Source organism: Chaetodon auriga, chromosome 3 (genome assembly GCF_051107435.1).
Source record: "Chaetodon auriga isolate fChaAug3 chromosome 3, fChaAug3.hap1, whole genome shotgun sequence".
NCBI lineage: Eukaryota > Metazoa > Chordata > Actinopteri > Chaetodontiformes > Chaetodontidae > Chaetodon > Chaetodon auriga.
Genome location: NC_135076.1, coordinates 20795337 through 20811447, shown reverse-complemented (window position 1 = coordinate 20811447; position 16111 = coordinate 20795337). Strand labels below are relative to the sequence as shown.

Genomic DNA, 16111 nt, shown 5'->3' with positions numbered 1-16111 from the left:
TGGAGTCTGCTGTATTGACAGAGCTGCTGTTTGATACCGCCTATACACCTGTATCAGCTGTCCGTTAATCTGCCTTCCCCTCCTCCCACTAGTCCTCCACAGCACGTCGCCTCTGCTGGTAGTAATGGCTGATGAAATGGACCAAAGACCTAAAAGCTGCCAATCTTGCTGCTTCTTGATGTCCCCTGTAAGTGGCTCTGGTTGCAGGCTGAACTTGTCACTTTGATCATCTGAAAGGCAGGAGCCCTGCTGCGTCAAACATTACTACCTGCAATTCTGCCGAGCCATAAAGACTATGGGCTCCTCGGTCCCTGAAATGGGACATTAAGACAGAATCATCCTAGTTTAGTTGGGGCAATATCAAGGTGTTTTATTTGCTGGCACACGGGCAGGGTCTGAATGTGTTTGGATGGCTTTTAAAGTACCTGATCTTATAGTCTAAGGTTCCTGTAAATGAGGTGTTTGCTGCTCTTATCAATGAGACGTTACATGAGATGAGCACCTCGGCCTGCCAGGGCTGCTGGATGGTTTTGCTGTGTGATTACAACAGGCTGAGCTTTGGCCGGATGCCCTCAACACCCAACTTCTCAAACTCCTTGGCGATACTGTCTTTTTTTTTTTTTTTTGGCAGTTTCCATTACTGCGTCATGACGTTTAGAAAGTTTTCTTTCTGTATAGCAGCAGGCAGTTCAGTGGGTTTGAAAGGTGAATACCTTGAGTGCACAGTGACTTACAGATAACATAAAAATATTATAGAAATACAAATTTTGATCTTAAATGCACCATTCACAGACTCCCAAATACATTACAAATACTTACAAATCCAGTGTTCTATTTCTTCTTTATTTCCAACGACTGTCTGGCTCTGTCTTCTTGTCTTGAATGTCCTCTTTAGTTTAGTCATAACAGGAGAAGCACAGGTGTTGCTAAGTGTCAGGTGAGTCACGACAGCGATACAGCGTGCCAAATACCAGGACCCTGAAACTGCAGCAGCTAAATGGAATTCAGGCATCATTCATTTTCATTATTTACACCTGTGCTTTTCCCAGTGTGACATGCCAAAACGCCTGCCGTGAAGGCCTATAAAAAACTCATTCAAAAAAAGTTCTGTAAAATGGGATTGTGGGTTCATGTTTTCACCAATGTGTTACCATCCGGGAAACGTTCAATGGTGAGAAGAGTTAGCTTCACATTAGGAGTTGGTTTGCCATTATTGATTCATATTTACATTAATCAACATTTATTAAAATGTAAGTGCTCTGTCAGCTGGAACTGACTCACTTTCCTCTGCTGTCCCCTGCCAGAACGTTGGTCCCAATAACATTTTCTTTACACCTTCATTAGATGTTTACGCAAGCGACGTGTATGTGTTTCATGATAGTTCTGTGTAAATGAATTTAGATTAGGCTAGGATTAAATGGAGTTTTGATAGTCACCATTATTCTGTTGAATATGTTGTATTTTGCAAACTGATATTCTTTGGCACTGAATCACTTTTGCTTTGATCATCTGTGAGGTTTTTTCAGTGTTACATTATATAAATAACGTGTAAATTGATTTTGAGATGTATACCACTGCCAAACTGTAATTGGTAAATGTATTTAAGGGGCCAATCTAAAGGCTGACTTTGAGTGTGTGTGTGTGTGTGTGTGTTTGTCATTGCTCGTGTCTCAGATCCTGAGGGATTTATGAACAATGTCAAGTTCCCTCTGAAGACCTGAGTCTCTTCACTGCCTCTTAAAGCTTAATGCTCCCTGACTGAGTGGCACAGCGAGAGCCACACACTCTCTCTCTATGTGCCACAGATAATGCTAAGAACAACCTCTCAATTCCAGCTCTCCTCCTCGCCTAATGTGCCCTCCTTCCTCTACCGCACGCACACGGCCATTTGCATTCACTGAGACAGCAGTGCGAACGTGGGTGATTGTAATGGAAAACACTAACATTGTCCCTAATGGTTTCCCATCCCAGGAGAGTTTTAAAACATATGTAAATTTATGTAAACCCAACAGAAACACATATTTACAATAGCACAGGGTAATCACAATATGACGATGTGGTGCGCTGGCCTCTTAGATGGAGGCGCCATGTGTCATTAGTCTCCTTTATCTCTTTTCTGTTTCCTGTTATGGCATCGGTGCAACAATCACTCACAATAGGAATGAAAATGATCTGCGCTCAGCTGTGGCACAGTGATGGAGAGGGAGAGGTGGAGGATGAACAAGAAGGTAAAGAAAGAGGTTTTTGTGCCCTCACCTCCGCTGGATGCTTCGAAGGTGCGCCGCACTTTGTAAACTCAATTCGTCAAATATTCTACAACAAAAGCAGGTTTACAGTACAGGTTTCAAGAGCTGTACAAATGGTACGTTACACAATGTATCACGAGGAAGGGACAGAGGATCACGTCCGGCCTGTTTAGGCTGCGTTACTGGTGACTCACTGAAAACGAATTCCAACATTTCTATCGTGGAAACAAGTCACAGCAGTGGCTTCTTGTACCAAAAACACTTTATTTAGTCTTAATCATCACATCACAGATCGCTGTCAGCTCTAATCAAGGAGACAAAAAGGATTAAGGAGACAATATTATTTTCCATGTTCATTAAAAATCTTAATTTTCAACAATTTCTGCACATGATTTGTGGTGCTTCGTGACCTAAAGGTGAATCTCCTTCCTCTTCATGCTATATTGTGTGAAATATTAAACAATGCCAGGCGGGTAAAACAGAACAAAGACCTGGCTTATTTTACACCCCCAAGGGGATACTGAATTTTGAAAAAGGAAAAAAAAAAACATAAAGATTATATAATCGTGCCTGTTAATGTAATTTAAACTTAATTTTAAAGCAAAATGTTTATCAAAACCAAGAATGTTTAAGTCTATATGTTATGAATAAAACGTGATTTAATTCAATGTTAAAATCTTGAGGTAAAGTTCATCAACCAGTAACTTAAATGATATCTTTATTATGGCCCTAAAAAGCCAAAGAGCAGAAGATATATCAGTTCATCCTTATAGAGCAGAAGAGAAACTCGAAATATTCAAGATTTTCAAATACTCAAGTACCTTTTCTAAAGCAATATTGCGTAAACTTCATTCACTTTTCATTTTAGCGTGGTTAACGTGAGATATTTTATACAGTCATTACTAATGAAGAGAGCAACATTAATGATCTCAGAAACCGTCGTACTGTTTGTGTTTTCACATTCACAGGAAAAATTTAAAGCAAATTTCACATGAAACCTCTGAAGTCAGCAGCCCCACCTGTGCTCTCCAGGCCTTACTTTCTGCTCTGTTTGACCAGTTCTTCCACCTCCTTCATGAAGCGCAGGCAGAGCTCATCCTGCCACGGCAGGGCGACACACTGCACCGCCACAGGAAGACCCTCGCCGCCAGTCACAGCCTGAACACAAACACAGGATCCAGTCGGTCAGTGGTCGGTACCCAGAGCCACCACAGTCTTCTGCCTCCACCTTCTGACCAACTGTGGAACTACTGTTTAAAGAGTATGTTAAAAATATCCTGACACTAAAGTTTGGGTCGATACACAGGGTCTAAAGCAGAGGGGCCAGGCCAGAGGGGTGGCTACTGGTGGCGTGCCCTCCCCCCTATCAGAGTCAGAAGGCGATGAGTAGTTGGCTTGTTAGTATCATGGATAGATTACTGAACAGGGCTAGTAAGTACAGGCCCAAGGCTCCTGGTCCAGAGCCAAACATCCACAAAGAGATGCAAAACAACTACAATGTGACGCAATACAACCACCAAGAGCTGCAAAATGACCACAAAGAGACAACAAACAGCTACAAAGTCACATAATACGATCAGGAAGAGACACAAAATGACCACAAACAGATACAAAATACAAAATGACAAAAGACCATTTGATGACATCATCTGATATTTCAGAAAAATTGTGATTGGCATTTTGTTTGACTATTTCCTTAACTAAAAAAATTAAGCTGCTTCAGTGATAATTTAAGTGATGGTTAGTTGCAGCTGTACATCAAAGAAATGTCAATATAAAGCAGAAGCTGTTTTAAGTATCTCTGAAAAATTACATCATGTATATTGGATGAGTCTGTTCAGCAGTCAGTAGTTTGAGTGAGACGTTGAAGCGCTCGTTGCTGCCCCCTTGTGGCCAACAGTCACTTAATGCAACTGTTAGTGTCGATGACTTTGATACGGTGATTTTAGCACTTTGAAGTAAATTTGACTTTTGTTTTGCTTCCTGTGACTGAAAATGACAAAGTAGCACAAATTACTCGTTTCACTGGGGGGAACTGAAGAAAAAATGAAAAGCCTCACAAATTATCATGTGATTTGGTATTAGTCACCTCACACTGGCATGTTTCTTACCTCTTTGAAGTTCTTGTCCAGGGGGTCCTGCTGAATGCCTTTATAGTGCCTGAGTTCCTCCTCATCCTCAGCAGTCACCGTTGAAACAGGAACAACCCCGGCAGGAAAGTTGAGGACATTGTAAAGCATCGTGTACGAGACGAGGTCTGGAAGGACAAAAACAGGCTGTTCAATGTGCTGTAATCATGACTGATAATGCACAGTACTGTGTATAGATGGACACCATTACGCGCTGATCAGCCACAACATTAAAACCACAGACAGGCGAAGTGAATAACACTGATCATCTCGATCAGTGGCATCTGTCATGGGTGTTTACTCGGGGAAGAGTTGACATCAGGATGCACTATGGCGGGATCCTCAACTACATTTGTCCAAGGGCCAGAATTCTTCCAAGCAGACACCATAGGCCTAATTAGTCTATTACTGTTTCACTTTCTTACAGAATTAATGCTATTTTCATGAGTCAGCACAGGCCAGCACAGGCAGTGACACGTACCACCGAACTAAATATGATTTCAGGCCCAGTACACCCTTATTCCCTGACGGCAGTGGCCTCTTTCAGCAGGACAATGCTGCCACACTTCAAAAAATGTTCAGGAATGGTTTGAGGAAACATGACGAAGAGTTCAAGGTGTGGACTTAGCCTTCAAACAGTGATGGACCACAGCTGTTTTGGTGGCATGAAGGGGACATACACAACATCAGGCAGGTGGTTCTAATGTTGTGGCTGATCTGTGTATCTCGTGCTTCTCTCTAATCATTGACAAAGCCCTCTCAGGTTTTCCACACATATAACTGTTCGGGGTACCGTACGGTTAGACCGGCCACAGTACAGGAAGTTGTAGGCTGGTCCAATGACAGGGCACAGCAGCACATCTATGTTGCATCTTTGCCACTCAGCTATGGTTTCCTGAATGTAGTCCTAATGAAAACACAAGAGAATTCAGTTTCACCTGTATGCATTCATGCATGCACGAGCATCGTTTTTTGACAGCTAACAGTACCTCAGCAGCAGCATGCTGCTTCCACAGACCCACCACAGACCTAAAATCAAGGCAGGGAAAGAATCAGCATGTTGTGGCATTTTGTCCACTGCACACAAAGTGAGCAACCTCAAAATGACTTTCTCACCCAATTCCACAGAGAGCGCTGAGGATGTCAGAAACACGAGGATACTGTGAAAGACAAGCATGACGTAAGACACACAAGCACTTTACTTTTCATTAGTCTGTGTGAATATGTGCCATAGAAGGACAGAACTCACCAGGGGCCTGAGGAGGAATGAGAGGGTTTTCTTCAACCACTTGGGAAAATAGTAAGGGATAACCTGTGTTCTGAGACAGGGGTCCAGGGGGCTCCCCTCCCTAAAAGAGAACAATAAGGGGTCATTGGTGCACAACAGATCAGTTTGTTTAAAGGGACTACAATATGGTTTATCGCAATAGTGAGACAGTAATAGTAGTAGTTTCTTTCCATGTAGTTTCGATGCCAAAACCTAATCAACTTGTGACTGAAAACTGAAAATAATAAGTCAACGAAGTCTAGAAATGAAAAGTGAACTCTTATTATTTACTATATGATTATCCGCAGAACAATGCTAACACCATTCCAAGAACACTCAAAAGCCTCACAATTTAGCATTACGAAGGTCTTCAGGTTACACTGAACAAATTTGAGGCGGATCCCGTTAATCTGCGAGGGTTCGAAAAAGTAAAGCACCTGTAAATTAGGGGAAAAAATGCAACTCCAGCGAACGCTAAATTCAAAATTGCAAAAAGTGAAATTAAAGCTGTGGCAAGTGCAGCTGGAAAGAGGAAACACTGCATTTTCCAACGCTGCTGTGACATCTGAATATGCTGCTGAGTGAAAACTCCGTCAGGCATTTGAAGAGAGTTTACAGGACATGAACAGTAAACAAAAGGAACAAAATGATCCAAGAGCTCAAATCTCTTGTATGGTGTTCCTTTGCTTTCACTCATCTACTTACTTAACTATTCCCAGTAACATTAACGTGGGTTGACCAAATGTTTGCATGTCACTGCATCACGCCCCATCAAGCACATCAACTGGTTCCAAGTTAAACAGTATCGCAAATCTGCTCAGTTCCCTTTGGTTAGTTTTTATATCTCGCCAAATGCCTGTAGGAGCTTTCACACTCAGCGGCACGTTCACATGTCACAGCAGACTTTTGGTCTTGCAGAGGAGGAAAATGTCATGTCAACGGAGGGTGCCGTTGGGGGGTGCAGGGCGCACCACTAATATAACACTTCATACGTGTTCAGTAATTTAGTATAGACATGAAGGATTTTCTAAAAACTGAAATGGCTCTTGATACGATAGTTTTGCTATAATAATGCTATAATATGCCAATCAAATTTGTTTTTTAATGATGACAACGTGGCACGGTGGCGCAGCAGGTAGTGCGCGTGCCTCACAGCAAGACACACAAGCAAGAACGTCGCCGGTTCGATCCCCGGGTCGGGCAGGGCCTTTATGTGTGAAGTTTGCATGTTCTTCCCGTGCATGCGTGGGTTCTCTCCGGGCACTCCGGCTTCCTCCCACAGACCAAAAACATGCTTATTAGGTTAACTGGTGACTCTAAAATTGTCCTTAGGTGAGTGTGAGCGTGAATGGTTGTCTGTCTCTATGTGTTGCCCTGCAATCGACTGGCGACCAGTTCAGGGTGTACCCCGCCTCTCGCCTGTTGACAGCTGGGATAGGCTCCCCGCAACCCCGAAAGGGATAGGCGGTATGGAAGATGAATGAATGAATGATGACTACACTGATTGAATAACTGGCGTCTTAAAGGGACCTTCAACTCACAGTTTTTGAAGCATGCTGGCAGCTCCGTCTGCAAAGGCGGCCCTTACTATCAGTTCAGTGGCAGCGTAACTGATCTTCAGAGGACTGTAGGGCACAAACTACAGGCACAAATAACACAGAGGGAAAAAAGTAACTGCATTAAATACATGTAGCTCATATCACATATTTTATGTGGCTCATATAGTGTGTGTGTGTGTGTGTGTGTGTGTGTGTGTGAGAGTAGTGTGGTCTTACCGTGTGTCCTGCTTGCTCTAAGAGAGCTTTGACCTCTCTGACGCCTCGGGCCATGCTCGGAGACGGTTGTGAGTAGCCATCATTCTGCAGGTAACCGATCCTCAGAGGTTTGGAGCTCTGGTAAATCTGAGGACAACACATTTTCATCCTGTCAGATTTGTAGGGAGATATTTGAGCGGAAGCACAAATAGATAAATATCTGTGGATAGGACATTGAGGCGTTTTCATTTACCTTAAATAATTTGTTTGACTTTCTTTAACTGACTAAGGGGCAGTGTAGGAATGGGTTAGCTCTACTGACACTGACCTGTAGGTGTAATTTGTGGGTTTAAACATGCCTGATTTTTTGACCTTTACACAGCCTTTATTTGAGGCTGTTTACTTGCGTTGCGAGATAAGGTTCCACTTTATTGCAAATTGTTTGTTGGTGTTGAGGTCAAGGGTTTACTAAGACCAGTGAAGTTATTTCACAGCAAACTTGTTCAATGTGATGTTCAAACAGGAAGCGGTTTTCCCCAAACTACTGCAACAAAGTTGGAAGCACATTATTGTAGAAATTATCACTGTGTGCTGTAGCAACACCTTTCAGCATCTGGCAGGCAAATGGCGTGTCTTTCTTGCCGAGAGGCAGATGAAAATATTTACACTACCTTGTGTAAACACCTGCAAGCCATCAGCTAGTTACCTTAGAATGAAGACTGGAAACAGCCGGCCTGGTTCAGTCAAAGGGCAACTAAATACACCAACTCTCACACTCACTAATTAACACACTAAATCTTGCCAGGTCAGATTACGTCACTGCCAGCCAATCAGGAGAGACTCCAGGAAGTTATTGGTCCCAGCACAAGAAACTCCACCACACTCACACACACACACAGACACACACATATTTCATAGTGAACACACCTGTACATTAAAAGGTATGGGTGGAACAGTGGGGTCCAGAGAAAACATGTGGTCACAGAGCAGAGCCTGCATGCACAGAGCTAGACTGTCCACATCTCTTGCCATGGGTCCAGAAGAGGATAGCACTAATTCAATAAGACACATAAGAAAAAGGAAACACATTGTTCTGCAACACGTATACAACCCCGATTCCAAAAAAGTTGGGATGCTGTGTAATTTGCTAATCCTTTCTGACATTTGATGCAGCAACACTCTTCAAACAAGCTGGGACAGCTGAAACCAGCTGATGTGCAACCTACAAGACAAGACGATGAGCTGCAAAGCAACAAGCTGCGACTGTGAGCAGCTCTTTCCAAAACAGACTCTTGCAAAGACTCGGTTCCACTGAAGACAGACAGACCCAAACCAGGGAAACCAGCTGTGAGTTGCATCATCATCATCATTACATCATTAATATCTGATACCAGACTCCTCACCAAAGAGAAGCCACTCCAAGCCATTGCAGAGGTCAGTGCAATATGTGTGTTCAATAATTTGGTATGGCTCTCAAAGGATGTTACAAAAATTTAAATGGGCCTCGATAGGAAAAAGGTTCCCCACCCTTTGCATAGACGGTATTGATACATGGGCTCTGGAACACGTCGCAAAACTGTTCTCATTTGCAAAGGATTGCATTCTTTTTGATTTACTTTTTACACAGCGTCCCAACTCTTTTGGACTCAGGGTTGTAGAACTGTATGTGGGCAACGACGACACAACTTACCTGATTTCTGCCCTCGGAAAATGGGGGTTACACCCAGTGAACTGGCCAAGACACAAAGAAATCAAAACATGTCAGCAAAGCAAAGTGTGGTGCAAAGTGTCACGACTGTAAAATTATTATCCATAAAACTGGCAGAACCAGAGACACTCACCTGAGTCTACCTGCTGTTGGCTTAAAGCCACAGATTCCACAGAATGAGGCAGGAATGCGGATGCTACCCCCTATATCACTGCCTAAACCAAGCAGGGAGCCTCCTCCACCGATGAGAGCCCCCTCCCCACCGGACGAACCTCCAGAGGTCTTCTGGGGGTTGTGGGGGTTCACGGTTTGCCCGTAGATGGGGTTAGAACAGTCATAACTGGAGATGAGGCATTAAAAGAAAAACACAGATGAGTAACGAGCATCATGACCTTTGCATGTGTAAAAATCATGTTGCATTCTGTGTTGGACACATATATAACTGCATGAGATCACCCCAAATGCACCGTGTGTGTGTGTGTGAGAGAGAGCAGCTTAACGCTGTGATAATTTGATTAAGAAACTATTTACTTTAGTAGGCCTTGGGGCAGGTTGGTTTTCACAAAGGGAATAGCTCCTTGTCTCTTCAAAACTTCAACAAGCACGCTGTCCTTCTGGGCAGGCTGATCCAAATTAATGACCACGCCACAAGTACAGTCATGATTCTTGTGTTGTAACAAAGAAAACAGGGAAGCGGTGTTAAAGAAGAGCACACGAAGGACATACAGTAAAGCAGAGGCAGAGGTTAAGACAGCACACATCTTCAGAAACAGTCAGTGTAACTGCCACCCTATTATGATGCAAGTAATGCTAACTACAAAATACCTTGCATGCAATGTTTTCTTTGATGCTAACTGGAATTCCATACAAGAGACCTTCCTTGTTGGAGGAAACAGTCTTCAGCTGTTCAAAACTCTCCAACAAGATCCCAGTGCAGCAGTTGAGCTTTTCGTTTACGTCCAGAGTCTGTTGGGAAAGAAAAAAACAGCTTAGACATCAAAGTTTAGCAGGAGAGGTACTAGTGAACAAAGCAAACATCTCACAGACTAAGAATGAGTTTCAGCATACAAACAAGAAACCAGTAGATTTTCATTTACATTCAAATTGGAAAACTGAAATCTCTATGCACGGCCAAAAAGGGCACAAATACAAAATCAAAGAGAGATAAGTCAGGTTCAAATTGATTATCTATTTCCACGGTTGTTTTTTCTGTGTGGGGATGTAATATATGAGCGGTGTTATGTCGGGTACTGAACCTTCTCCATGTAAGAGTAAAACACGTCCTCAGGGCTCAGCGAGCCTTCCTGCAGTCGCTCTCTCAGCTCCGACAGGGACAGCGTCAAGATGAGAGCTGAGTCGGTCACTGAATGCTAGAAGACACACAAAGGCACGCACACACGGTGTTACGGCATAGTTTGTGTGGAAAAATTCACAGAGATGAAGGAAAAGCTGTCATGGAAACTCAGTGATAGCAGGTGTCTGTGTGATTCGGCCTACATGAGCCAGCTTCAAAGCAAAGGCAAAGTATTTTTACGTACTTATGAATCGCCTCATGGGCCGTTTTGTATGCAGCCCAGAGGCCAGAGGTGTTTGAAACATGCATTTTTTTAAGGTGTCGATAGCTTACTCACTTATGAATGTATTGACATCAAACCACCTCTCCTATGTCTGTCACACTTTCAACGTTCACAGCTGTTAGTCTGCAAAAAAAGCCCTTAAGGAATCCCTTAACATCCTTACCAATGAGCACTTGTAACTGTGTTAGAGGTGAACTGACATGAAAAAATGAGCCTTGACATGTTTGTATAGGGGCAATAGAGTGCTTCTAGCTGTGTTAAGGGATTTCCTGAGGGCTTTTTCACAAACTAACCACTCTGAAAGTTGTGAGAGGATGGTCATGACACAAGAGAAGTGATCTGAGGTCAGTGTATGTCATCAGAACACTGATATACATGATATGATGATGTTGAGGCATCATCTATAAAAAGCAGCACTTGTTGATGAGCTTTGATAGGTCAAAAGAACACAAAATCACAGATGCAAACGAATTATGCCGTTTGTCATTCATGTAGGAAAAACTTCACGATGTGCAGGTCGGAATAAACAGCAGGTAGGAAGGTGTGCTGTAACTTTCCCTCAAGCCCACCCCTCTAACCTCAGTCCTCGACGCCTTGTACCGGAGCACAGCCTGCTCAGCCCGCTGCAGGCTCTCCGTCCTCCGGTCTCTTGCTCTCTGGATCTTGTCCTTCGCCGCTTGGTGGCTGTTGACCTTCCGCACCATCACCAACAGGGCTCCCACGACGCAGGCAGCCCCCGTCAGGAGTGCAGCTGTCCCGCTGTCGAGCTCCACTCCCCGAAGACACTGTTTTAGCTTCTCCATGGTTCCCTTCGCTCTGAGCACAAGGATGAACGTCGGCTAACTCTGGCTAACACAAACGAACAGTTTAAAACGTCAAGCCCGCGACTAATTTTTGGGCTTGTCACAGCTTTTAAATAACCAGATGGGTGCCGTTCAAAGGTTTGGTTAATTATTTATGGCGGGGCTCCTTAACTCGACTAGCTGGTTTCCTCAAATTCCCGCTGGAGAGGGCGGACAGCAGAGACCTTTCCTCTGAGGATAGCATGATTGAGCTCAGCGATTACGCTTTACAAGGTAGACGGCCAAACCTGTCAACCCTCCCGTTTTTCACGGGATTCTGTCGTTATTTTAGCCTTCTCTCCCGCTGTCTTCCCGTTTAAATATCTAGATATAAATTTGAATCTTTCCAAAAAAGATCAGTTGATGAAAGGCACACCGCTCGTTTGTTGTTTGCTATGTCCTCCTCCGGTACAGCAGGTGGCAGTACATAGAACAGAGGCTCCTCTGTGTGTCCGTTTGTGTTATGTAAGGGTCATATGGACCGACAATGATGAGTCGTTTTATGTTATTCAACAATATATTTAACACCAAAAATGTCTCTAATTTCCACCAAAAATGTCTCTAATTTCCACCAATCCATTTAAAAGAATAGCAGGGTGAGTGTTTTTACAGGCCACATTGATATTCATAGTAAAGAGTGACTTTTCAGATGCTACTGGGGTTCATGTCAGGTTTGACTCTGAGGTCCAGCCAGATGCAGGAAGAAGGCAGCTGACTGTAAAATGTTAATGTTTGCCAGCAGATAATAAAGCTTTTGTCCTTTGTTCCCCTCGCTGTCAGATAGTGAAGCCTCTCTTTGTATTGTAGAGATGGTGCCTTGTATGCAAAGCCAGCTGTGAGGACCGAAGCCGTACTTGCACGTTGGGCAAAATTCTTCTGTAAGGACCATATATTACATTAGCCTTTATTGTAAACCTGAGGAGAAATCTGTCTTGGGAATTCAAGAGACAAAGTTGCTGTTGCAGCACACAATTTGCAGTTAACATGCAGTATGACACCCAGATCTGTAAACAGCAGTTCATACACACCATGAATACTTCATGATGCCTACATCGAAATATAGTCTTTCCTTGATACAAGACTTTGTATCCTGAAATCTGCGAAGATCAGTCCTTAAAATATAAATCAGTGCCAACCTTGATGGGTGCTGCTGAGCAGAAGAAGTAAAAAATAGGAAAGTGTTTTTAAGTCATGCATGCAACTCTGCTTCTTGAGTCACTGTCTGTCATGTGCAAGCCACATTTAATCACCTGATCTTACAACAGAATGTTAATCTATTTTAAAACGACTAATTAAAGTGACGGTTGGGTCAGGTGGCCTACACAGAGCTCTCCAGAGTGGTTAGCATGAACCAGCGCCATTTTTAACGTAGCTTTGGTGTCCACCCTCGGCCAAGCTGTTCGACCTTGGCTCCTATGGACTGCATTCTATTTCTGCTTGAGTATGATTGGCAAATGTCCCACTTGTGGTCCCAAGCATGCAAGAAGTCAAACACGCCTGTCCTCTGTTCCCTTCTGTGTCTATTGGTGAAGTGTCTCTAGATGAAAACTGTAAATTTCCATGCAGGACTTGGATGAATAAAATTTCACACTTTCTAATACCTTCGACATCTTCCCTTCTTGGCTGCCATAAGTAATAATAACCTGCGTGCAATCTACAGAACAGGTGAACAACCTCTGACTGGTATTTAACTTCACATAAATCATTTACATACTTTTATTAGATGTATAGTCACAAATAAACTTGCGACACAGTTAAGGTTTCAAGCCACCCACTTTAATGAAATGTTGACTCAAGAGTACCTTGTTAAATACATATGTTTTGTTGACATGAGCAGATACAATATAGTATACATTTAAGTTACATCATTCAACAGATCCACACATGGATGTATTTAAAGCCATGCTCTCCTCATAGTACAGCAGTTGAAGAATGTCGTCAGCCAGTGGTGCAACACTCAGGGAGCACTTCATTTGACTGAATGGAACAGTTTGTGTGCCACCTGGAGGGGACGCAAGAGGAAACTCATTAATGCAAACATACTACATACACTGCATGTATTCATGTCACTTAAGTTACTGCTTGTAACATGTCACAAACAATTCAAACTTATACTTTTGTTCATTTTAACCTAATCTGCCTCTGCTAATATTACTGAACTGCTAGACTGGTTTTGCCCGTCATTCACGTATGAACAGTGTCATTTTCAAACATGTCTTTGACAATCTTATAGTGCAGTACTTTTCTCGACTGTGAGGATACAGTGACAAATAAACGGACAGTGGAAATGGGTGAAGTACCTTGTATTAACCAATATAATAAATCCTTTAGTAATTAGAGGAAAATGTGGTCACTGGAACACTGCATTCATTAATTAATCAAGGATAACTGTAGAAAACTTGCAGAAAAGAATTTACAGTAATAAATGCAACTGTGCGTCATGGGCCAATTGTGCATGATGTGCAAGCCACATTTATCAACTGATCTCGTCTTGACAAAAGTCTATGAATCAAAACCTATTTCAAAAAGCTCTCCAAATGACAGAGCTTTGTATGAACCAGCCCCAACTCCTCGTGAACCTTTGCTCCTTTGGTGTGTATCTTTAATCTTGGTAAATGCAGCACTCACACAGTGGTCGCGAGCATGCAGGAAGTCAAACAGCTCCTCGGTACAATCCTCCATCGTCGAAGACCGGGAGCCAACTCTGGTCTCACACTCCTCCAGACGCTCTCGAGTGTGAACGCAGTGCTCCGCCTCTTCACACTTCTGTCGCATCATTTCGAGGGGATCCTTTAACAGAATATGCAGCATTCAGAACACGTACCTGGATGAGTGTCCTTCAACAAGAGACACATTCACCAGATGATCAGTATCACGATCAGTCCCATCGGTATCACCCAGGATAACTAAGGACGGGAAAAATCTAAACACCACCACAATCTACACCCTCCAAAGTGACCATAAACTTGTACCTCATAAACTGGTAAGCAAGTGTATGAGTGTATAGGGGGATTCAAAAACACGCCAACAGAAACCTAAAAGCTTCTACTCTTCAAGGTTTAATATATCAGAACTGTGTGGGGCTTGGAATCAGTGGAAAGGGGGTCACAATGGCAAGTTTAGAGGTTTTTTGACATGTAAGGATGAAAATGTCACTAAAAATGTACATTTTCCAGAGGGACGGGCTGTAGGGCCTGAAATGAACCCGCTGGTTATTATTGGTTGTGTGTGTGTGTGTGTGTGTGTGTGTGTGTGTGAGTGGGGGGAGGCAAGAGGTCTAAATATTGGTCCATGGCTTGTACACCTGTTTTCTTGACTCGCCCTTCTGTTTCCTCATATTTGTCAATGTAATATTGTTTTTTTCATGCTTTGCTTTGAGAATCTCATTTAAAAAGCATAATCAAATCAAAAGGTAAACAAACGTGTAATCTCACAGTAATACAGTTATAATTAACATCTTTTGATTCTGACGTGAATCTCCAATGTACATACCACCAATTCTTCCTCTTCCTCCTCTTCTTCCTCCTCCTGTAACAGACATATACAACCATATCATTTACACCATTCACCTCCAATCATCAGCTATCGTTTTCGTATAAATTGTCTACTGGCATATATTTCTGATTCCGCTGCCTGAATGAGCTTCAATGGATTTCTTAAACGAGAATTAGATTTGTAGCGTCGGCTAATGCTATCGTAAGCTAGGTGAATATTTAGCTTAGTTAGCCGTGTTCTGTTAGCTTGCTGGCTAAAATAACCAAATATTTCTGGCATGGCAGGGTTGTCTCCTGTTTGTAAAAGCTACTAACATCCTCGGGCTCTCCGTTCGCGATCATCTTCTCCTCGAAAACCATGATTTTGGTGTTCGTGCCCTTAGACGACCGGCTTTCAAATCTCGACTGGTGGAGGACACAATCAGGTCACACGCGCACAGCGGAAAGCTGAATTGTTAGTGAAAACAAACTAAACAGTTTCCGGTCATCTGGCTTTCACAATAAACTGCCCAACAACTTGGCTATTTTGTGTCAAACGTGAAAAAGACAAGATATTATCAATGAAAACGGCAATGAAAATATGCTTTTTTCATATATTTATTTGAGCCAGGCCTGCAGCCACCAAACTGACTGGATATTCCTATTCAACTTTATTTCAGATTCATAGGCCTATATCAATTAGCCACTTGATACCATTTCAAAAAGTTGTCCAGAGGCACAGAAAGCTCCAGAATAATCTGAGCTTTATCTGATAACTTAACCTTAAAGTTTACCCTCCTGCTCATTCAATAGGGACTTTTCCACATTAAAGTCGCATCACTTTAAATCACACGAGAAATGTGTTTTATTTTGAAGTTAGAAGCGTCTGGCGGATGAACTTCTGTGTATGTCCCATTAGGTAACTTTATACTACCATCGTGTGTCGAAAGTTAGTATTACAACAGCTTGCATTGAAAACTTAAAGTATATAGGGACCACTCACAGCATACAGGTCTACTTTTGTGTAGTCTTTTTTTTTTTTTTTTTTTCTGATTTGGGCTAGTCCTCTTAGGATATCAAGGATAATGCTACAAAATGCAATACATTTGCTTCCA

At 42.7% G+C, this 16111-nt stretch overlaps 2 protein-coding genes across 4 annotated transcripts; both read right to left on the bottom strand.

Moving 5' to 3' along the window:
* Positions 1-2488: 2488 nt before the first annotated feature.
* On the bottom strand, positions 2489-11950 carry faah (fatty acid amide hydrolase). 2 transcript variants are annotated; one of them, XM_076726970.1, is made up of 15 exons: positions 11260-11950; positions 10361-10474; positions 9930-10070; positions 9636-9769; positions 9238-9444; positions 9087-9127; positions 8324-8448; positions 7418-7543; positions 7184-7281; positions 5625-5724; positions 5492-5535; positions 5365-5404; positions 5174-5282; positions 4358-4503; positions 2489-3404 (listed from the first exon to the last, which is right to left on the bottom strand). In XM_076726970.1, the coding sequence occupies exons 1-15, from the start codon at positions 11482-11484 to the stop codon at positions 3282-3284; spliced, it is 1773 nt and encodes a 590-aa protein (XP_076583085.1). In that variant the 5' UTR covers positions 11485-11950; the 3' UTR covers positions 2489-3281. The 2 variants fall into 2 exon arrangements, 1 of the variants encoding a protein (XP_076583085.1); XR_013077018.1 differs by having other exon boundaries at positions 2496-3404; positions 5169-5282.
* Positions 11951-13277: 1327 nt separating this feature from the next.
* uqcrh (ubiquinol-cytochrome c reductase hinge protein) lies at positions 13278-15481 on the bottom strand. Of its 2 annotated transcripts, none has more exons than XM_076721886.1 (4): positions 15333-15481; positions 15016-15051; positions 14152-14313; positions 13278-13525 (listed from the first exon to the last, which is right to left on the bottom strand). In XM_076721886.1, exons 1-4 carry the CDS (start codon positions 15375-15377, stop codon positions 13493-13495), a joined length of 276 nt encoding a protein of 91 aa, XP_076578001.1. In that variant the 5' UTR covers positions 15378-15481; the 3' UTR covers positions 13278-13492. The 2 variants fall into 2 exon arrangements, with proteins under 2 accessions (XP_076578001.1, XP_076578009.1); XM_076721894.1 differs by having other exon boundaries at positions 15016-15048.
* Positions 15482-16111: the final 630 nt, after the last annotated feature.